At 40.7% G+C, this 24,545-nt stretch overlaps 1 protein-coding gene across 1 annotated transcript in view; it reads left to right on the forward strand.

Moving 5' to 3' along the window:
• LOC138759012 (Krueppel-like factor 9) overlaps positions 1–18,353 on the forward strand; it is a 21,988-nt gene extending 3,635 nt beyond the window's left edge. Inside the window, exon 2 of the mRNA XM_069928780.1 lies at positions 13,076–18,353. Coding sequence (XP_069784881.1) covers positions 13,076–13,389 — 314 coding nt within the window. The 3' untranslated portion in view covers positions 13,390–18,353. The remainder of the gene's footprint in view (positions 1–13,075) is intronic.
• Positions 18,354–24,545: the final 6,192 nt, after the last annotated feature.

The raw sequence follows: 24,545 nt of genomic DNA on the forward strand, positions 1-24,545 counted from the left end.
CCCCCCCCATGCCATTTCCTTGCAGTCTCTCCATAGTTTTATGTGCCCTGTTCAATGCCTCTGAGTTGGGAGAGTGGTGTTTTTTCAGAGCAAATTGGAAATTTGAACCAAAGTCTTCATTCAATAAATGAGGAGGGACTTTAATGAAAGTTGGGCCCCATATTTGACATCTGTACTGAATGAAGTAAGCTGATTACTGCAGAGAAGATGAGTTTCTGCATCCATTGGCTGTGTTTTGTGGACAAGGCCCACTCTCCTTAACAACCTGCTAATTACTGACATTATGTATGGTTCCAAAAATGGAACCACATACCATTTCCATTTACAAGTGCCAAAAAATGAGTGATGTACCATGGGCAAAATAAAATAGTGTTTGGGGAGGGAATAGATAAATTCCAACCGTTTGTTTGTATGTCCAACACTTGAATAATTTCTGCAAATTCGTGTTGAGAAAGTTTGTAGCCAAAATAAGTTGTACATAGGTCTACATTGGTACACATGGTCTTCGACTGGTTTCAGAGTGTAATAATTACAGTACTTTTGTTGCATTATTTGGACAATGACTTTGTTTTCTTATTGAGCAGCAGACAGTTGATACGTAGGTGGTAGATAGCTTGAAGAAGGAGATGGGTTGTGGGGGGGGGGGGGTGGGTAAGCTGTGTGGTGAGAAAGTGGGTAAGCTGTGTGGTGAGAAAATGGGAGGAGTCTGGATATGCTGATCTTGTAGCATAAGCTGGAGAGCTCTTTGGTTACTTGCACACTTTTTTAAAATGTAGCTCTGCTTTTGTGGTTTTCAAAAAGAAACACTCCTAGTTTTTGTTCTTCCTGTTGTGTAAGAAAAAATCTTTGTTATTTCCAAATGCTAAATGAAGACTGGTGCATTATGGAAGAGATATGATTTCTAAATTGGCACAGGCAGATTTCTGAGGCTTGAAACTGAAAAGCTTTAGATGCTTGGATGAAATACTGCTGACATATTACCATGCATTTCAGAATGGAGGGTTTAACTTTAGAATATAAATCAAGTTAGTATTTTTTTTAATTTGACATTTGAAAAATACTTTGCAGCCCATTAATCATTTGATCTATATTTGCAGAACAGATAACAGTAGCGTAATCTACTTTGTAATATGTAGTTTGGGTTGATGGTATGGTTTACTATCTTTACATAACATTCCTGGGAGTGGAATGATTTACATTTGTGATCATTGCCAAGATGTGATGGTTTTTTTTAGGCGATTTATCAATTAAGACTATTTTCCAATGGGGGTGAATTTTTTTTTTAAAACCCAACTATTTTTAGCAAAATTGGTCATTGAACCTTCTCAAGCCTTGAAAACCAATAGTTTCTTGATTCTGCCACCATCTTTTACATTGCTGGTGCAGCCTATTGGTCTTGTTGACTCGTTAATTAATTCAGAGCAGTTCTAGGTCTCTGGCTGACCATGCTGTTGGATCATGGGTGATGTGGACCTCCACTCCATCCACAAACTTTTGTCCTACAGCCCACGATGCCTTTCCCTAACAAAAGTTCTGCTTTCATGGAAACATTTGTCCATCATGCAGATTTTTTTTGGATAAAGGAGGGCTGGGAGTGGTGGACCGAGGAGAACCGAGGAATTTTAAGTTTTAAAAAAATATTTTGTGGAGAGAAAGTGCTTATTTTTTCTTTCTGACAATCTAGTTTTAATTTTGAGATTCTAGCCCTAAGTAAATAACTGGTATTTACAAAGTGCCTTTAATGTAGGAAAATGCGTAAACTGTCATCGAACATAATGTTTATGGAGCTGCATGAGATACTGAAATTTTATTTAACCAAACCAGAGGAGTTTCACAAAAATGAAGCCAATTAGCACACAACATCCTTGCCTCTTCTCCAAAATGGTTGATATTGTTAACTGTTCTTTCCCTCTTGTACTGTTATCCTTCTTCTACCCCCAACTCTCAAGTCTGGCATGATCATAAATAATCTCATGGCAACCCTATCAACAGATCTTCAAATTGCCTTTCTTTACAAGAACATGCAAATTTAGAAATCCTCCAGTCTCATCTCTGTTCTAGTGTTGAGAAGGTTCACTGTTGAAGATGTAACTTGGTCTTAGACACACAGTATGGTAACAGGCCATTTCGGCCCACTAAAACGGGCTGCCCAATTTACACCAAATTAACCTACACCCCTGGTAAATTTCAAAGGGTGGGAGGAAACCCACGCAGACACAGGGAGAACATACAAATTCCTTACAGACAGCGCGGGATTAAAACCCTGGTGCTGTAAAGGTATTGCGCTAACTGCTATGTCAACCGTGCCACAAATTTTATTCCAGTCTCACTACCTCTGACACTCTGCTCTCTTGTTTGTCTCACCAGTGAACAAACCCCACTGGAGACCACTTCTGCTTTACGTCTTTTTCATCCTTTTGGACACCTCGCCCTGGCCAGCTGCCCGCTCTGGATCTTCTCATTTCGAATTACTGCTGAAACATCTACTGTCTCAACCAATTTCACTTCCTCTGAATTCTTTGCTTATTTGCCTAGTTCAGACTTTATCTAGTTGTAGCACAAAAATTTGGAACTAATGTCTTCTCATTACCATTTACCATTTGCATTCTGCCAAGAACAGCCTTTAGTTACTCCTGTTTCTCATCTACACAATGTTCCTTGGCACACTACCTGAAAAACTGATGACCTGCGTTTTGAAAGCACCCTGCTCAATCTCGTCACTGTTTTTCTTGAGCTTTCTGCTTGTATTGTTAGGTTTTCTCCACATGTAGTTCTAGGCTTTGGAGCTTGGGCAGACGTTTCTTCCAGCTATATGTTCAGATAATCCAAGCTATCCTCTTCAGGTCTCATCATATACTGGTGTGTATCTAGTTCTGTATTTCACTGATTCCGTATTTATTTCAAAGTACATTTCAATAAACTCTCTAAATTCTGCCTTTTAAGTAGCATGGAGTTTAACCTCCATCTATATGTTCTTGGTGGGATATCCTCCAGTTCTATTGCTAATAACAGGGGTGAATGATCAGATAGCAATCTAGCTTTACATTCAGTTTTCCTAACTCTCCCTTGAATATGGGCTGACAACAAAAACATATCAATCCTTGAGTATGTTTTATGCCTACTCAAATAATACGAGTATTCCTTCTCCCTTGGGTGCTGCCTTCTCCATATATCCATAAGTTTCATTTCCTGCATTGATTTTACCATAAATTTGGCCACTTTATTCTTTTTGCTAGTCTTTTGTCCAGTTTTATCCAACAGTGGATCGAAATTAAAGTTAAAATCCCCTCCTATCAATATATTCCCTTGCGTATCTACAATCTTCAAAAAATATCTTGCATAAACTTTTGATCCTCTTCATTAGGTGCATATATATTGATCAAATTCAAAAATTCTGAATATATTTGACACTTTATCATTACATACCTCCCTGCTGGATCTATTATTTCCCCGTCTATTTTGATTGGTACATTTTTATTAATTAATATAGCTACACCTCTGGCTTTTGAATTATATGATGCTGCCGCTATGTGCCCTACCCAGTCTCTCTTTAATTTATTATGTTCCACTTCAGTTAGATGCGTTTCCTGCACAAATGCTATATCTATTTTTTCAGGAAATTTAATAGCCTCTTTCGTTTAATTTGGTTATGTATTCCATTAATATTTATGGTCCTATAATTCAACATGGCCATCTCATATCCTGTTTACACCTCATTTCCGCTTCCTCACTATCTAGTTCTGAATTTCACCCCCTTATTTCCCAATGTACTTCTGCCTTGCTAGCTTTGTTCTACTCTCCCAAAATTGAAGTCATCTGAAATTCTACTGCCCAGGCCAACTGTCACTGCATCTTGTTGGCACTGACTCCCAGTTGAGCACTGACTGACTCCCAGTTGAGCACTGACTGACTCCCAGTTGAGCACTGACTGACTCCCAGTTGAGCACTGACTGACTCCCAGTTGAGCACTGACTGACTCCCAGTTGAGCACTGACTGACTCCCAGTTGAGCACTGACTGACTCCCAGTTGAGCACTGACTGACTCCCAGTTGAGCACTGACTGACTCCCAGTTGAGCACTGACTGACTCCCAGTTGAGCACTGACTGACTCCCAGTTGAGCACTGACTGACTCCCAGTTGAGCACTGACTGACTCCCAGTTGAGCACTGACTGACTCCCAGTTGAGCACTGACTGACTCCCAGTTGAGCACTGACTGACTCCCAGTTGAGCACTGACTGACTCCCAGTTGAGCACTGACTGACTCCCAGTTGAGCACTGACTGACTCCCAGTTGAGCACTGACTGACTCCCAGTTGAGCACTGACTGACTCCCAGTTGAGCACTGACTGACTCCCAGTTGAGCACTGACTGACTCCCAGTTGAGCACTGACTGACTCCCAGTTGAGCACTGACTGACTCCCAGTTGAGCACTGACTGACTCCCAGTTGAGCACTGACTGACTCCCAGTTGAGCACTGACTGACTCCCAGTTGAGCACTGACTGACTCCCAGTTGAGCACTGACTGACTCCCAGTTGAGCACTGACTGACTCCCAGTTGAGCACTGACTGACTCCCAGTTGAGCACTGACTGACTCCCAGTTGAGCACTGACTGACTCCCAGTTGAGCACTGACTGACTCCCAGTTGAGCACTGACTGACTCCCAGTTGAGCACTGACTGACTCCCAGTTGAGCACTGACTGACTCCCAGTTGAGCACTGACTGACTCCCAGTTGAGCACTGACTGACTCCCAGTTGAGCACTGACTGACTCCCAGTTGAGCACTGACTGACTCCCAGTTGAGCACTGACTGACTCCCAGTTGAGCACTGACTGACTCCCAGTTGAGCACTGACTGACTCCCAGTTGAGCACTGACTGACTCCCAGTTGAGCACTGACTGACTCCCAGTTGAGCACTGACTGACTCCCAGTTGAGCACTGACTGACTCCCAGTTGAGCACTGACTGACTCCCAGTTGAGCACTGACTGACTCCCAGTTGAGCACTGACTGACTCCCAGTTGAGCACTGACTGACTCCCAGTTGAGCACTGACTGACTCCCAGTTGAGCACTGACTGACTCCCAGTTGAGCACTGACTGACTCCCAGTTGAGCACTGACTGACTCCCAGTTGAGCACTGACTGACTCCCAGTTGAGCACTGACTGACTCCCAGTTGAGCACTGACTGACTCCCATTGAGCACTGACTGACTCCCAGTTGAGCACTGACTGACTCCCAGTTGAGCACTGACTGACTCCCAGTTGAGCACTGACTGACTCCCAGTTGAGCACTGACTGACTCCCAGTTGAGCACTGACTGACTCCCAGTTGAGCACTGACTGACTCCCAGTTGAGCACTGACTGACTCCCAGTTGAGCACTGACTGACTCCCAGTTGAGCACTGACTGACTCCCAGTTGAGCACTGACTGACTCCCAGTTGAGCACTGACTGACTCCCAGTTGAGCACTGACTGACTCCCAGTTGAGCACTGACTGACTCCCAGTTGAGCACTGACTGACTCCCAGTTGAGCACTGACTGACTCCCAGTTGAGCACTGACTGACTCCCAGTTGAGCACTGACTGACTCCCAGTTGAGCACTGACTGACTCCCAGTTGAGCACTGACTGACTCCCAGTTGAGCACTGACTGACTCCCAGTTGAGCACTGACTGACTCCCAGTTGAGCACTGACTGACTCCCAGTTGAGCACTGACTGACTCCCAGTTGAGCACTGACTGACTCCCAGTTGAGCACTGACTGACTCCCAGTTGAGCACTGACTGACTCCCAGTTGAGCACTGACTGACTCCCAGTTGAGCACTGACTGACTCCCAGTTGAGCACTGACTGACTCCCAGTTGAGCACTGACTGACTCCCAGTTGAGCACTGACTGACTCCCAGTTGAGCACTGACTGACTCCCAGTTGAGCACTGACTGACTCCCAGTTGAGCACTGACTGACTCCCAGTTGAGCACTGCCTCATTTGTAACATTCTCAAGATGAGTTACTCCTTCATGGACAGCCTCCTCCACGTGTCTGCAATCTCTGACATCCCCATCACATTTCTAGTCATATCTGAACCTCTACTTCTGGTCTCCAGAACTTAATTGCTCATCCTTGGGGGGGTTTGTGTCTTTTTGGTCAAGCACCCTAATTCTGGAAGATGTTAAAACTATTTGTTTCACCAGCAAACATCCAAACAGTTTCCCTCTCCAACACACCCTTCAGCCTGGCAGAACTTGGTTTTATCCTGAACAACTTCTCTTTTGATTCTTCTCACTTCATTCAAATCAAATGTAACCATGGCACTTGCATGGAGCCTCAGCTACATTTGTTTATTGTTGGCTACATGGAACAGACTTTCTCTGATACCACACCCCAACTCTGTTACATTGCCGACTGCATGGTGCTGCCTGCCTGTGCTTGTGCAGAACTCACTGCCTTCGCTACTAAACTTCAATCCACTCATTCTTTTGGACCATTTCTAACACTTCTTTCCCTTTTATGGATCTCAGTCTCCATCCCACTGATGTTTACTATAAATGCACCAGGTCCCACAGCAATGTCTTTGCTCCCTGTCTCTTGAAGGAATGTCATCACTCTCTCCCAGTTCCTGTCTCTGCTGCATCTTTTCTTAAAGTGGGTTCTTGCTTGGGCCCCTTTTTCAGGAAGCATGTCTTCCCTTTAATGTGGTTCATGGAGTCCATCCCCTACCCCAGGTACAAATGAGATGGAGTACCCTGAGCTGGCACCTCGCCCTGCTAGACTCCACATCAATATATTAATTCTTTGCCCTTTTTGCCCAGTAGCAAAGGAATCCCACCATTAACCACAACTTCTCACCAGTGTTCCTTCTAATATTTAGTAGTCGGTGTGTGCAAAAATCTTGTGCAAATTTTTTTCCTGTGACAAAAGTATGTGCGGACTGAATGCTTGTGCAAATGGAAACTTGAAAATGATTCAAGATCATTTTGGTGCAGACTATCTCTCATGGCCAATAAAACTGTTTTGGCATGTTTTAATATAAAACAAGTATGATTGCATTCTATGAAGTAATGTATTTAGTTACTCAAGTATCATAATTACTAATTATTTTAGGTAACTAACCTTTTGTGCATTGTACAGCTTGGAGGGAGCATTGCTTCTCACCACTTTCCACCTTCTACAGGAATGATTCTCCTTTGTTTTTTTTACATATAGTTGATGGATTTTTTCTGTTGGCAGTTATTACACCTACCTTCCAGAGTGACCATTCATATTGGAATGACCTGTGGTTGGGCGTGGGTTGACATCAACTGTGATGTGTATCCTACGTGCAATGTACAGTGTCAATGTCAACCTATTCACTAGCTCATTGTTGCAGACCGCCTGCAGTTCAGTTTAGACTGCAGGCAGTCTGCAATAATGTCTAGGGGAGCTGCAGGTAAAAATTCAGAACAGGAATCTCCTTTCTATTCTGATTTTTTTTTTTACACAGACTGCTTTCTGGGAATTTGGGAATAATATCCTGGAACATAGCGGCTGTGTTATTTTAAAAAAGTGATTCCCTGTTCCTTTCATTGCTCCCAGACCCCTGCACTTCCCACTGCAGGAGAAGGACATGCAACAGTTTTTCCTATACTATCTCCCTCACCTCCATTGAAAAGAAGAAAATCAACAGATGCTAGGATCAAGTGCAATACACAAATGTGCTGGAGAAATCTCCAGGCCTGGGGGCCCTTTGAGAAGGCTGTCCTAACAAAGGGCTCGGGCCTACAAAGCATCCTACCTTGCATGGATGCTGCTTTACCTGACTCCTGATTTTTCTCCAGTACATGTAGTACACGGATTTCTTTTGCATACCCCACTCCAGCCACATTGCCCATTTTTGTCCTCCTCTTCCTTTCTGGTTCCATCAACAACTAATCTCCTACCAAATTCCCTCCTTCCATCTGGTTCCATCTGCGCTTCCTTCCCTAAAATGCATCCCATTATCAACAGAAGATTTCAGCACTTGTAGTTTTAGTGTCCTTGCTCATTAACCTCTGCCATGTCCCCACCTCCTCCTAAATGACTCTGCTCCCACTTTTCCTTTCTTTCGTGCTTCTACCCATTACCCAGTGACCCGTGACTACGAATTCTCTCTCCCAGCTCTACCTGTCCATCATCCTTCACTCCTCAGTCTATCATCTTCTGATCCTGTCACACCCTCTCCCCTCAAGTTCTGCTACATATTTTTGACCTGAACAATTGGGCATCTTCTCTCCACAGATGCTGTGTGTCCTGCTGAGTTCACCTAGCAGTTTGTTTTTAGCTTCCAATTCTCGAATCCTTCCTGAACTTCAGCCTCTTATAAATCTCTTGAGCTCACTAAAATGTATCTCTGACAAATTTGGAATCTGTCTTTGTATTGTCTTTTGTAATGAGGATCCATGTGCATTTGGAAAGGCAAGGATTTTTAGTCAGATTTGTGCTTTGGAAATCTTATCCAACAAATTTGAGTGTTTTGAACAAGTGGCCAAGAGGCTTGATAAGGGCAGGATACTAGATATTCTTTACATAGACTTCAGCAAGGCCTTTGACAAGGTCTGGTTGGATAGAAAATTGGCAGTGTAGGAGTAAGGGGGTGATAGTGGAGGGTGATTTTTTTTTTTCAGATTGGAGCCCTGTGACCAATGATGTCCTCTGTGTAAGTGGCATGGTGAAATAAGTTTATAGATTACACCTAAAATAGGTGTAGTTGACAATGAGGAATGTTATTTAAGATTACAATGGGGTTTTAATGAACAGAGACAGTGGGCGAAGGAATGACATGTGAAATTTGACTTGTTTGACAAGTGAGAAGTAAAAACACAATGCATGAGAAACTCAGCTGGTCAAAATACTGTACATAATCAATGTTTTGGGCTCAGGAATATTGCTGCTTGAGTAATAATGAGAAACTGGGGCCTGGGCCTTTTTTCCTTGGAGTGCAAGAGGCTGAGGAATAATCTTAGAGAGGAACATAAAATCACAAGGGGCAAGGATAAGGTGATGGTTTTTCCTGGGGTAGGGAAATCTAAAATTTAGCTTTATGGTAAGGGAGGAAAAGATTTAAAGAAGACCTGTGGGGCAATATTTTTCGCATAGATACAGATGGGTGAAGGTAGATAAAATTATAATGTTTGAAAGACATTTAGACAGCTACACAGATAGGAGTTATAGGGACATGGGGTGAAAGCAAATAAATGAAGTCGAAGACAGTTGAATGAAAGACCATTTCCATGCTGTATAACCTTGTCTCTAGGAAGAAATTGCTGTTTGTTCACTACTGCGTCCTAACTGTGCAGGGAATGAGGCTGAGCTGTTCCATGTTCATGTATGTGCAAGGACAGATCCTGGGTCAGATATGAAGTATTGGTTTAAGTTGAGGGGGTATCGTTGTGGGTGACTGTTGGCGGGCTCTGCTGATCTTGATAAGGGAACGAATGGAAAAGCATTGGCGAAGGTCGCAAACTGACTAAAAAGGAGAAACCTTGTTTGATACAACCACGTCACACACAGTTGGCTCAGCGGTTAGCGAAACATCTTTACAGTGCCAGAGATACTGGACCAGGGTTTGAATCCTGTGCTGTCTGTAAGGAGTTTGTACTTTCTCCCCGTGTCTGCATGGGTTTTCTCCGGGGGCTTCTGTTTCCTCCCATGTACTAGGGATGTAAGTTAATGGGGTGTAAAATTGGGCTGCATGAATTTGTGGGCCAAATGGCCCATTCCTGTGCTGTTTCTTCTTTTGGCTTGGCTTCACGGACGAAGATTTATGGAGGGGTAAGTCCACGTCTGTTGCAGGCTCATTGGTGACTGACAAGCCCGATGTGGGACAGGCAGGCACGGTTGCAGCGGTTGCAAGGGAAGATTGGTGGGTTGGGTGTTGGGTTTTTACTCCTTTGTCTTTTGTCAGTGAGGTGGGCTCTGTGGTCTTCTTCAAAGGAGGTTGCTGCCCGCCGAACTGTGAGGCGCCAAGATGCACGGTTGGAGGCGATATCAGCCCACTGGCGGTGGTCAATGTGGCAGGCACCAAGAAATTTCTTTAAGCAGTCCTTGTACCTCTTCTTTGGTGCACCTCTGTCTCGGTGGCCAGTGGCGAGCTTGCCATAGAACACGATCTTGGGAAGGCGATGGTCCTCCATTCTGGAGACGTGACCCACCCAGTGCAGTTGGGTCTTCAGCAGCATGGATTCGATGCTTGCGGACTCTGCCAGCTCGAGTACTTCGATGTTGGTGCTGTATGTCTCAATTAAATCACATCATTTAAGACTTTGATAGTGCTGTTCAGAAGCCTGATTGGAGGAATTCTGGGAATAATGGAATGATTAGGCTGACTAGATTTACTCGAGGCAATTGTTTTAACATTATGAATACCTTAAACCCTCCAAACCTGATAGTGCAAAGCACTTTTATGTCATGTGACTGTCTTTCAGCTGTGTTTCTTTTCTCTTCTGAACATGTTTCCTTATGCTGTGCATGTCTGCACAGAAGCACACTCAGGGCCTGAGCTCCAATGTGCCTGTCGACTCGATGACAAATGCACATTTGAATCCTTATCTGTCCACATGCAAGAGCTACACAGAGAGACTACTGGGATGGGGTACCCTGCAGGCATTTTTTCTGTGTCAGCTGGCAGTACTGAAGCTAGATTCTATATGGCTCCTGACAGAGTTTCGGTCATTAGGGAACATGAATCCAGAATTTTTGTAAAACACAGTTTTGTTTGGAGTTCTGCTTCTGCAGTGTTTTGCTGTAATTTTAACTCTTTAACTTAGGCAAATAGCAAGGTAACAGGCCCTTTCCGACCACGAGCCTGTGTTGCCCAAATTCACCTGCACCCCTTGTACGTTTTGATGGTGGCTGGAAACCAGAGAACTCGGAGGAAAACCACGGGGAAAATGTACAAACTCCTTAGAGAGAGCGCGGGATTTGAACTCCGCTCCCAATTGCTGGGGCTGTAACAGCATTGTCTAACCGCTACGTTATCCATTCCACTCTATTGAAGTTATCTTGTGTTATTGGTTCATTCTGTTTTGAACTATTTACCTTTAATAATTTGTATTCTTAACAGTGCATGTTGAGATTGAGCAAACAACTCAGGCAGCATCCATGGAGAGAAATGGTCAGTCTTGGTGGAAAGAGTCAGTTAAAGGGTCCCGATAAAGCTAAAATACTTGTACTCTAAAAGTTGTAGATGGTTTTTGATTCATTCTTTGATACAGGCAGGATTTTTCTCTTTTCTATTTTTTCAGGCTTTGAATATCTGCAACATTTTATTTCTGTATTTAATGCTGAGTCACATTTACTCCATGATGTGATAATGGGGCGACTGAGGTGCTTACTAGAACTTTTCAGAGGGCAGAAGAATGTCTACTACATTGTTGCATAGATCACACTCAACAAGGATGGGGAATTTCTTCCCCAAAGAGCATGATTGTTTGATCGTGGCAGTAACCATGAGTCTGTTGATTTGGAATTACAAAATGGATCTATTCAGCTCTTTGATACATTAAGCTCTTATTACAATAAATCTTCCAGCTCTTATACTATACAGCTCTTAATGCATCACTCTCTATACATTACTCTCAATTAACAGAAGGCTACCATTTCTTTCTGAGCCTCCATTTAGGAGTTAGCTGTCCGATAGTCTTTGAAGAAAGGCAGTATTGGGCTAACTACGTCACTAATCCTGCAGCCAAGAAAAGTGTCTGTCAGTGATGGAGTTTTTGATTACTAATAGCTACCAAATTTATTGGCACAGTTCAGACTCCACGTAATCTGAAGTCAAATGAATTTGACTTTAAGGAGAGCATGGCTTGCACATCTGGCATGGTGCTTTTACAGGAAAGTGGTGAGAGAGTGGATGCAGGTAATGACTAGTGGATGGGGGAATTCGCATGCAAAGATAGCAGTGTGAAATTAAACTGAAAATGCTAAAGTGTGTGGAATGGGAGAGAGTTCATATTTCAGTTGCAACTGAAGAGAAACGCTCACAGTCTTTCCACAGATCTCGCCTAACCTGCTGAGTGCCTTTACCATATTTTGTTTCTACTTCAGATTTTCAGTATTCACCAAATTTTTGATTTTCATGTGGCTGGTGGGGACCATCTCAAAGTTTAGTTATGGGAATAGATGTTTATGTGCCTTTCAAATAAAGGTTATAGCATCCAAGTGTCCCAAACTGCTGTCACAGGAGAATCTGAGGTCATAAAGAATACAGGAGCATATAAAAAGTGCAGCAACTATAGGCAGTGAATCCCTATTAGAGGTGAATAATTCAAACTTGCAGGAAGGACGACAGTACAGTGTGCTTTATGGAATGCTTGCTTGAAGGCTTCCAAGACTGCTACAACTCCTGAGCTATTTAGCAAATCTTATCATCTTCTAAAGCAGAATTCTGATACCTTGTGGCATTGGTATATTTAGCTGGCTTATTTTTGGAGCACATTTCCCTTGTTTTTATTTTTTTTCGCACTGTCACTGCAGGAAAGGCAATTGGCAACCAGAGTTAAAATTACTTGTAGCTTAATCCTGTAACCATCCCTTGCCAAAACAGCAGCAGAAACGAAATTCTGCACTATGTATCATTAACATGTCTTTGTCTTCATGTTGCCTGTGACTCTAACGAGCAGTTCTTTAAGTAAAATTGGATGCTATTAATGTGACGGTCTGTTGAAGACGAAGTAGTGTAATAGACTAGAATAAACAGACCTCTGAACTTGAAATCTGACAGATGGGTTAAACATATTGCAACCTTCAGATCTTGGTTTAATTCCGTTTATTCGAATGGACATTGTTCACTTTAACCATCTACTTGATTTTGTTCTCCATGAAGGATCTAAAAGTAATCAGACAGTAGGGTTGGTTGCAGGAGAACAAGAGGGACCTCAGAGTTTATGTTCTAAAGCAGAATCCTGATTCCTTATGTTATTGGCATATTTGGCTGGTTTATTTCTGGGTACATTTAACTTGTATAGGGTATGTTATATAGTGAGACAGTTGGGGTTTATAGTTTGTGCTCTTGTTTAAACTGAGATCTCATTCAGTGTCCGATATCTAGTCTGCTTTGTCTTCCAGGGGAGCGACCATTTCCTTGCACCTGGCCACAATGTTTGAAGAAGTTTGCCCGTTCTGATGAATTGGCTCGACATTTTCGTACCCACACGGGTGAGAAAAAGTTCAAGTGCCCGATGTGCGAGAAGAGGTTCATGCGCAGCGACCACTTGATGAAGCATGCTCGCCGACACCCTGACTTCACACCTGCTATGATCGTCAAGCCAAACAGCAGAAGTGCATCTCCACCGAAAATGCTGGCACCCACCTTCCACAGCCTGGCTCCCCCATCCATTGTCATTCCTTCTCCCAATCCAGCTAGTCCTGTGTTCAGTTAGACAGAAGAATCCAGTTTGTATCAAGTTTTGTTAAGCTGAGACTTTAGCATCCTACCCTCTGGGCATGTGTGGACTGTGCTTGTAGATGATCTTCGCTTTTGATCCTTTTTGGTCTTTGCGGACAAGGGTTGGGGGGGTGGGGGGGGGGAAGGGCCTTTTTCAAAAGCATTGTTTTTGCACACACAGTGACTATAGCCAGCCACAAAATTGCTTGCTTCTTTGTTGGGATAGTACAAGAGTAAAACAGTGTGACTTGTGGATTTTGCATTAACATTGTCCCCAGTATCATCTACTTAGACCTGATGCCCAATTTTACAATTTAACTTATTGCAGAAATCCCATACAGCCTTTTGAAGTGTGTTTAAAGTACAGGGCTTGTGATTAATCAACCTAGTTTAAAAATGACCTATTTTAGTGACCTTTACCTGAAATTAAACAGTCCTGCAGAAAACTAAACAGTCACAAAAAGCTCCACTGTGCTACACATCATTGAAAAAAGACACTTTAGGGCAGTTTTAACTGGATCAGGGAGAATAAAAGTGAAATCACTTTTTTTCAGTTTTTATGAATAAGTCTTTACATGTTCAAATGTATTAAAAACCTTGAGGAATTAAACCTGTTTAGTTTGTCCATCAATTTTCAATCATCTATTGTTACACAGTTTCCCTCCCCTGAACGATGTTGTTCAGCTCAGGAAATGAATTGCTGTGACTTGCAGAGCTCATACAGTGACACTGATTTGCAGTTTATAAGTTGATATCTCTCAGGGCTACAAAAGATCTTTCCAGTATGTCAGAGACAGACAGGACTGCACTTCTGGCCACTGATGTATCTTTGATAAATGATGGTCCATCTTTAGAGGTAAGGCTGCTGTTTGGTACAGCAGAACATTGAGATCCAATTACACCCATGTATGCAGCCAGTGCATGATAAGCATGTTGCAGGGACAGTAATGATCCTTGCACATAAAGCTGGCTCGTCTGGGCCCAATAATGAAATTGGGATTAACCCCAGCTCTTGGATATCTCCTTGCTGATGGTTCAGTTTTACTGTGCTGTGTGAGAATTCTAAAGATTACAAAAGAGCTATTCCATTTGATATTAAGCAAGCCACTGGCTTATTGCTTCAATGTGCTTGATCCATGGTTGATCTTTTGAAGGTAAAATATACCTGTCTATTTGAGATGCGTTGGAGAGACTACTTGGTATCAGTGATACCTATTTTTCTACTAATTTCATTGTGAACTGATATAGTGGCAAAATATATCCAAGTAAGGCACCTTCATCTTAAATTACAACAGTATTTTGTAGCCTGATATGTCAGAGGTTAGTTTTTGGGAAACCTGCTTAATGGAGTTAGATGAAAGAAGATGTGCTTTTTTTTTATATAAAAAAAAAGTGTTACAAACTACTTCCAGGTAAGAAAGAGTTGCAGCCCTTGCAATGCGATGGGATAGTTATTGAGATCTGCTCATCACTGGTGACAACTGCACATACACATCAAGAAAGTTGTATTTTCAAAGCTTTTATTGGAATTTTACTGAAAGGCATTTGACTGGCATTTATATGCTCAAAAGTCATTGTGTGCAAAAATAATATAGCAGCGGGGTTTTGTGCATACTGCCTTTCTTAAAGTGCTCCTTTTAATAATGTATTTTTGTACCGTTTCTACTCAGGGGGCTGTGATGCTGATGCATGCATTTCACCACATAAATGTGGAGTGTGTGTCTATATTAAGTTTTTATCTGTTTAGTGTGTGAAATGGAACTGTATTGTTTTCAGTAATTTGCTTGTGGTAAACTGTTGATCAGTTACCAAAAGGGAAGATATTCATATTCTTTATCTAAAAGCGTTCTACTAAAATTGCTAGATATGTGTTTGGGGGGAGGGGAAAAAAAGGATAAATATAACTTTAAAAAAGGTAATGTAAATATCTGTGGAAAGCATGTTTTTAAGGTGATTTTAAACACACTAATTATTTTACTATAAATAGCTGTGTACTAATGCACTAATTCCTGATGTGTTTCAGGAATTCAACCATTGGTCATAATTCGTATGAATGCCCCTATTTAGTCTTCATCACTGCAGTCTTCTCCAGATTTTTTTGATAGGATGATCTGAATAGAATATTGCATAGGCAGCTGTGATTTCTACCACCCCCCCCCCCCCAATCATATCCTGCATGTACATTTTTATTCTTTGTTAGTCCTAAATTGGCTGGGACTTGTTGGTGTATTTGGACAGCTTCAAATCGAAGTCCAGGTGCTGTTGAATAACTAACTTTTGTTTTTGCTAGCTTGACAGGATTTAGAAGATCATCTAGAATTATGACTTATCTAGATGTAATGTTCCTATCATGCATCAATTTTTTTTCAGGCAGTGAAATGTTGGGAAAGTATTTTTAATAATGATGATCAGTAATAGTTATTCTCAATATCATACTATATTTTTGAATCAAGGACAAATTTCTCTTTAAATGAAAAGTAGAAATTAGTAAGTGATTCACTGATTAAATCACAACATTCCAGCTATTGCCAGCACAGTTTTATATTCAGATTTATTTCCATTTGTAGAATAAAATTTACTCCTGCATATCTGGCAGTTATCATAATGAAGCCAAGGGTGCTAATGAAGGATTTGCAAGAATGTGTAAATCAGAACATGCTAATTGGCTGAATCTTCCCACTGATAATTCCATCTGTGTCCTGAAACTTGTGATTTCTTTTTTAATTTTAAATTTTTCTCTTGTGGTTGCAGTTTTAAATACATCTTTTAAACTTTGCCCTTTACTGGAACCTACTTCCCACACTTTGAAGCAATATTTAGAGTTTTCCCAAAGCACTGAGTTATTCAACTCCACTTTGGGCCTTTACTGAATTTTTTTTTCTTGAAAGCTCAATCCTCATTGACCATTGTTAATTATTTCTTCTGCAGCCCACTAATGTTTGCTGTTGGTTTAATCTGAAAGGAACTCTTTGACCATTACATGTCATCACTCATGAACAGATTGCTGCCATCAGGGTTCCTCCGGACTTTGTTGTTTTATTCCTAAAAAGTAGCTTTTGTTCCCAAAGCCTAATAATCCTGTACCTGTGATGGTGGCATAAGAATTGATTTGTGCTGTAATGCCAGTAGCTCATAATGTATCTATCAACCTGCCACATATCAAATAAAGCATAGTCCTATTCTCTTCCTCCGTTTAGAGTGTCTATTATAAGAATAAACTGTCCAGCAGATAGTGTAACACTCCTGCTTTTAATTAGGATGCCAGGTCTACCTGGATCAACCTGTTTGTGGTGAAATGGTGTTTGCTTCACATCAACTGACCATGCTTGATTGGAGTAGAGAAGCTGTTGGGATTTCATCCATGTTAATGTGACCAAACAATGGCAACCATGTAATTTTTGTTTGGAATTGCTTAATATTTCATTTGTACATGAGGTGTGAGAAATGCTATACATTGAGATGTTAGTATTTAAGGATGTAACGATTGTATCATTCCAGTTTGTAATACTAAGGCTGCAGGCAGCCCTTCACTTTATTTGCAATAACAAATATTCAGTACTATGAGGCCAGAAATAGGGCATATAAAAGTAAAATAGTAGATCTAACCATAAGATTCCAGAATAAATAACCAATATACTGTGGACAATCCTATCTTGAGTTGTGTATTTACAACTTTTTATTTGGCTGTAGTGACATGTGAAATAAGATTTGTTTCCACCCCCCAAACTGAAGGGTGACTTTTGGCCTAACATTTCACTGTCTCTTCCCATGTTTTACCATCGTGTTCTATTGTGGTTACTAAATGGAGATAAGGGGAAGCTGTTAGTCACAACTCCTGCACAATCGAGGCCCTGGAAAAAAAATTACGGTCTCTTGGGAGGAATCTGACTGGTAGAAATATTTATTATAAGGAGAGCCTTTTTTTCTGGTTTTCAGAACATATTGCACATTTTCTTAAATAAATCATTGTTTTATTGGTGTCTTTTCATGAATTTATACTGTTCTGGTAAACTTGTTTTCACTTTTGTTGATGCAACTGAAAGATGCAAAACAAGCATTAACATTTTGGGTGATACCTTTTAGTTTATCATTTTTGCTTTCTTCCCTTCCTCTTTGGGTCACAATTTATATTAATGTACAGTTTTACTTGCACTTGTTCTTTCAAACTCTGTCACTTCCAAGCTCAAAAACAGCAATGTCTGACAATGCAATAATCTCACTTGGATCCAAAAATAATTAATGGCCAGGAGAATTATCCTGGCTGAGTTCTTCCTCATTATTTTCTCACCTTTGAGGATTTAAACCCTAGAATCCCCATTACAGTCTGAGATCATACAACACTTGTCTAAGCGTTTTCTTGGGTTTGTATGGCTCAATGCATTGCAAACTGGAAACAGAAGATTTTTTTTTAAATGAAGCATTTGTATATTGGCTCCTTTGAAGTTTGCCATTTTAAAAAAATCAGAAGCAATGATCAATTTTAAAATAGTTGTCCAGAGCAACCTTGAATAATATCAAACTTTAAAAAAAAAATGAACAAGTGTGGAAGATAACTGGAGTTTTGAGTATGTGGTTTGTTAAAGTTTGGCAATTTAAACAAAAATGTTTTAATCTTTGAAAAGAGATGCAGCTTCAAAAAGAAGCGTCTTATTCAGGAATTACCAGTACATGTGCCTAAAAAGAATCCTGTTTTCACTATCAGTATCCCTGTGTTTCTTATGTCTGTACATGTAGTACCCATGTAGCAGCTGGTATTACTGGAAGCTTTGTATTTTACTTTTTCCAGTCATTTTATGGATATTGTATTTTATAATATTCTGGTGGTCAGTTATATTAGTACCTGTGCCGATAATTGCAGAAAGCTACAAAGCATTACAGAGCAATTGCTCTTCGACATTTTGCATGGTTGACTGAATTTTGTTAGAGTGAATAAACAATGATGTCCTAATTAAATAAAAATGGTGTTTCTTTCTTGTCTAGAATGGGAACCCTAAAAGCTAGGGCCTCTTTAAAACAAGTGTATTACTACCTCTCATTCCCCCACTATGGAGTCATGCCAGGAAACATCTCCAGATAAACTTCTATCCCTGAGCAGCCCTCTGCTCAAACCTATATATTTCTATTGCTGGATGTTGTCAATGTGTGCATTTTCACAAAAAAAGTCATTTTTAACACAATGTTGTCTCTAGAGCCTAAATGGGAGAATCAAAGATATTGCCAACAAAACTTGCCTGTTGTCCACTTGGTCTCGTGCATCTTATTGATTCAAGTGGACAGTTGCCTTTGTGCCATGAGATCTTATTTAGTGACAATGTACATCTCTGAATCCTGGAAAATAAAAGAAGATTTTGTACTTTGAGTTAACAGTCAATATTAAAGTACAACTGGATGGAAGTTGTACCCAGCAAAAGTGAGTTTGTTCTGAGGTGTGCACACACTACAATAGCATGAGTCCCTGTTTATGGTGGATTGGGTGGTTTGTTTTTCATTTTCTATTTTTAGTAGCCAATATTAAAGCATTCCCTGACTGATGTAGGGTGATAGCATGCAATTGCTGCACTGACTTCCTGATAATTCTGTGTTGTGGGTGTGGCCTCCCAGCAGGACTTAATTGTCTACTTAAACCAGCACAGCACTGGTCACCGTACAGCAGAATTGCTGATGCATTGAAATGTGCTCATCATAAATATGAGAAGAGAAAATAAAACAATTCTAGACCTTTGAAGATTTTTAAGAAAATTAGATCAAACATTTTAACTGAAAAGTCACTGGTGAGATAAAATGGCTATTACATTGCTGTGTTCCCCATTCTTGATTTGGGCTGTATCCAGGAAAATGCACAAGTTGCGACACTTTACCAAGTTCTCATTAATATGTTTGGCTCACTGCACATTGTGTTTTGATGATTCCCACCACAAAGGGCAATCCAGTGACCGAATAGCTACACATTTGGGAAAGCCTGTCTCTAAAGGTATTAGTGCACTTTGGCTGTGATCCCTGCACCACTTTGGGAGGGAGGGAAAAAAAATTGGCATGTACAATGTCCTTCATATTGTTTGGGACGAAGACACTATTTTTCTCTTTATTTGCCCCTGTGTTCCATAGGTTTAAAATTTGTAATCAAACAATTCACATGTAATTAAGAGCAAATTCCAAATTTTATTTGAGGTTATTTGTGTGCATTTTGGTTTAACCATGTAGAAAACTACAGCACTTTTTATACACAGTTCACCATTTCAGGGCACCCTAATGTTTGGGAGATTTAGTTTCATGGCTGTGCTTACTTGGGTATGTTTAATTGCTTCATTGGTGCAGGTATAAGAAAGCTCGGCTTGCTTCTAATATCTTGATCACATCTGTAGTTGCCATTTTTCAATGCAAGAACCAGAGTTGCGCCAATGAGGCTGAAAAAACCTAAATGCATGTACGAGAGATCAGAAACTCTTCAAGGGGCAGGTGTAGATAGGCTGGTCTACTGTCTTCAGAAGACTTATGAACAGAAATACAGAGGCTGCACTGCAAGATGTAAAGCACTAGCTACCCACAGAAACAGGATGGCTAAATCTCCATTTGCCAAGAAGCATGTTAAGAGCCTGCAGAATTCTCGAGAAAGGTCTTGTGGGCAGATGAGACCAAGATTAATCTGTATAAAGTCTGATGGCAAGAACAAAGTGTGGAGGAGTAAAGGAACTGCCCAAGATCCAAAGCATACCATTTCCATCTGTGAAACAGTGGTGGGGGCATTATGGCAGTAGCAAAATTAATTCTGAGGTATACAAAAACATTTTATCTGCTCAGTCTTGAGCAAATGCCTCCAAACTCATTGGACATTGCTTCATCCTACAGCAAGACAATGATCCCAAACATACTGCTAAGCAACAAAGGAGTTTTTCAAAGCTAAAGACTGGAAAATGTTTGAATGGCCAAGTCAGTCACCTTGATCTAAATCCAACTGAGTATGCCTTCCACATGCTGAAGAGAAAACTGAAGGGGTCAAGCCCTCAAAACCAGCAGGAGCTGAAGATGGCTGCAGTCATTTCATGCAAGAGCTACACAACAAAGCACTAAACATGACTAATATAGTGCCCTAATTTCTACATGGTCAAACCAAAATATATAGAAATAACCTTGAATAAAATCTGGAACGTGCACTTAAATTAATTGTGAATTGTTTGATTACAAGCTTAAAACTGGAGCACAAGGACAAAGGAAGGAAAAATGTCTTTGCCCCAAACATTATGGAGGATGCTACAGATGAGACATGGAAAATGACTGGAGCTTATCTGTCGACTTCAGCCTGAGTAGCAATAGGGAATGTTACATTGGACTCTGACTCAGGTTGCAATAAAGGAAATGATAGTTTGCCCCAACTCTATTTCCCAGAAGCCCTTAATACAGGAACAGCAATACTGAATGTGGATAGAGGATTTGTTTTTAAAACAACAAATGAGCTTCAGTGCCTACAACAACCTAGCCCCTTTCTTCCCACCATCTTTTAATTCAGATATCTGCCTGATTTTTTTGCACTGCTAAGGACCCCCCCCCTCCCAACCTTTCTATGAATGCGGCATTAGCTGCTGAGTTTCTCTAGCTCTTCTGTGAACTACACTGCAACCCTCCGATAAGCACACAACTGAATTGAGGAAGCAAACCCAAGTATCACCCTTTAAATGAAGCATTGACCCAAATCAGTAAAAAACAATGGACAACAGATTTCAGTAGTTTGCCCAAAAATACCTTGCATAGATTAGGTCTCCAGTATCAAGTTCACCCTAATGGGCTGCTGAGAAAAGCTCCTGGTCCAAGAGAAATTGAAGGTCCTCATAGCACTGCCAAACTGAGAGTAGGTGCTTTTAAACTGCTGCACCTGGGTAGCGCTCCTGGGACCCAGGTGCGTTAAATGGGTTGATGGTGCTCCCAGCACCTTTCAAGCTGGGGTGGGATCGACCCCAGTAAATCGCCAACCTGGCGATTTAAGGGGGATCCCACCCCCTGCGATGACACGTCACGCAAACTATCGGTAAGTTTCCCCCGTCCTACCACCAGCTGTCAATCGCTCCTGCCCCTCTCCCCCATGGCAGCCAACCCCTTTGCCCTGCCAGCAACACCTCTCTCCCCTTCTGCCGGGGATTCCCTGTGACACCAGCACGCACTTTCTCTTTAAACCCACCGCTAAACACAAAAACAGCACAAGATTGCCACCTTCAGCCTTAACTCTAGAAATCTGTGCAATTACAAAGAACTTATAAACTACTCTCATTCCAAATAACTTGAAATGTCACACGTGTGTGTGTGGTCTAAGCGATGGAAGTATTAAGTTAAATTCTCTGCGCCAAAGAAACTAGCTGTAATTTTTTCAGCTACACACTTAAAAATATAATGCTGTTTTGAATTTTCATGCATTTACCAAATAAGGAATTGTTAAGGACAGCATTTATTGACCATACAAGAATGTCAAAGATTTTGTAATTTTTAAATGTTTGACATTTTAATTTGCTATCTTAATCTTGCACGTCCCTTCCAGTTTTCATTTTCATCTGTACATTATTTAGAATTGTAGCAAACAATTTCTATCTGCAAAAAATTCTTCAATATAATTCAGTTACTGGCCACTTTACTGATATCACTATGGCTTAATGCTAGGGAACCCCTCCAAGTAACTCCCATTAACAGTTGGTATTGAGTAAGAATGTTCCTGGCCTAGAGAGGGTTTTTAAGTTGCTTTCATCAAGTCAGCAAACATATCGTTTGTTGCTGATCTATTAAAGGTTCTAAAGAAACTGATTAAACATTTAGAGTTAAATCTAATAATCTCATTATATTGTGAAAGCAATACTGAATGCTCCCTAGAGTTCCACTGAATGGAGAACTAAGAGCACTTTACAAACATAATCAAACATCTGGCACAGTGAAATTGAATAGGATCCAGGCAAACATAAAATTCTGGAAGCTTCTAATAAATCCTTTCTCCATCCTCTTCGTACTGTTGCTAAAGTGGCCAGCCCTGGAAGCAAAGTTTCATTTTGTGTCATAAATAGTTCCCGCCAAACAATATCAGCATGACTTAACTTTTTTTTTTGAATTGCTTTACTAGCCAACTTTTCCTCTCAGAACTTCAGCACTGACGGCAATGATAATGACCACCTCCAGGAGTCTGGCTGAGATCAAACAGGGACTGGCCTTTTCTGTTTTGACGTGCCATTTATCCTGTGAGCCATTAGAGACTCCTACACATTATAAAGTCTATCTGATGTATCTATTGTACTTTCAGAAAATCAACGACTATTCAGAGGTTTAAATCATTGCTGTACCATTATAACTGCAGTGTAAATAGACCGTCACCTTTTCCATCTTTAGTCCAGTAAGAAATTGTCTAGAATCTTGTGCTTCTCCCATTCATTTTTGTCCCACAAATAAATTTGCCTGAAATTTAACTAACTGACTAAAAATTTCAATCATCTGATACCCTCCCTAAAATTTCCACTTTTAGTTTAAAAGTCAAATGTTTTCTGTTCTAATTTAAAATGCACTAGATCCGTGGTTCTCAACCTTTTTCTTTCCACTCACATACCACTTTAAGTAATCCCTTGGTGGTCTGTGATTGTCAATGGCCCATTTCCTTTGGAGTTATGAAACCGTGCACATAACGAGTCAATTAGGTACAATTAAAATAGTGGTTTTCAAACTTTTTCTTTCCATCCACATACCACCTTACGCAATCCCTTACTAATCACAGAGCACCTATGCCATAGGGAATACTTAAAGTGGGATGTGAATGGAAAAAGGTTGGGAACCACTGCACTAGATGATCCCACTTGATGATCCAAAGAGCAAGTAACATTTTCTTAGGTGCTGATCAAAGCTCTTGTCTCATAAAGGCCATCCAAATTCACCTCACTGATGTTCGTGCAACAATGCTGTCACGGAAATATCATGGGTCAGACGGCACTGAGACCAGCCTGTTGCTGTGAACTGCCATAAGTAGTGAATACCCACATGGAAAATCAACCAAGATGATCTTGGGGACCTAAGAAACATCTGGGTCTAGATTTAAGACAGATATGGAGGAACTGCTTCTAAGAGCGCAATGAATTTGTATAATTCTCTGCTTAAAGAAGCAGTAGAGACTGTCTCATTGAATGTATTTAAGACACAGAGAGCTATATTTTTGAATAATAAGGAATTAAGGATTATGGGGAACAGCCAAGTCCTTTATCAGATCAGCTATGATATAATTGAATGGCGGAGCCCACTGGCCGAATTCTGCTACTATTTCTTAAATTCTTATCTACTAAAGAAAGCAGAGCAGGCTCTAAGTGGAACAGAGAAACACAACCATTTGATCCAACAACCATTTGGATCAGGACTCTGTTGAGATTCTTGATAAAGGGTCCTGATCTAAAACGTTGACTGGCATTTCTATCCAGCTTCTCATTGCCTGTCCAAGCAGCACAATAATGCAGAGGTCTAAATTCATGTGCCCTATTATTGCTTGCTACTGTCTGAAGTATAATATTTTGAAATGCCTTCAATAAAGACAAGTCTTTAAATTAAATAAATTATTAAAACTTATTAAAAATAACATTCATTTAACTGCAATAGTGAGATGTAATTAATTAAAGCCATTATTTTAATGAAGACTTACCTTATTTTTCTCTACCCACAGGGTAACCATTTTTCTTGGTTAGGAGCATTATGTAAATGAATAATAACAGAGCTGGAAGCACATAGAAAATCAGGAAGCATCTGTAGTAAGAGAAACAAAGGTAATGGTTCGGATTAATTACCCTCTAAGAACAGGAGAAAAAACAAATTAGTTGAAATTGCAGAAATTTCTCTTTATCTTTTATTGAGGCAATGACTTCTGGACCTACTGGGAAAAGTCCTCTCCAACCCTTTCAATATTTGGTAGGTTTCAATGAGATCCCCCTCATCATTCTAAATTCCAGTGGTTAAAGGCCCAGAGCTATTAAATACTCCTCATCATTAATCCTCTCACCCTCTAGGATCATTCTCATAAACCTTTGGACCCTCTCCAATCAGAATGAGAATTCATTGTCATGAACAAGTCACAAAGTTTGTTGTTCTGTGGCACCATCACAGTGCAAACCTTTATTATAAACCACCGTACGAAAATAAATAAAGAGTGCT

This window comes from Narcine bancroftii, chromosome 3, assembly GCF_036971445.1.
Source record: "Narcine bancroftii isolate sNarBan1 chromosome 3, sNarBan1.hap1, whole genome shotgun sequence".
Lineage (NCBI taxonomy): Eukaryota > Metazoa > Chordata > Chondrichthyes > Torpediniformes > Narcinidae > Narcine > Narcine bancroftii.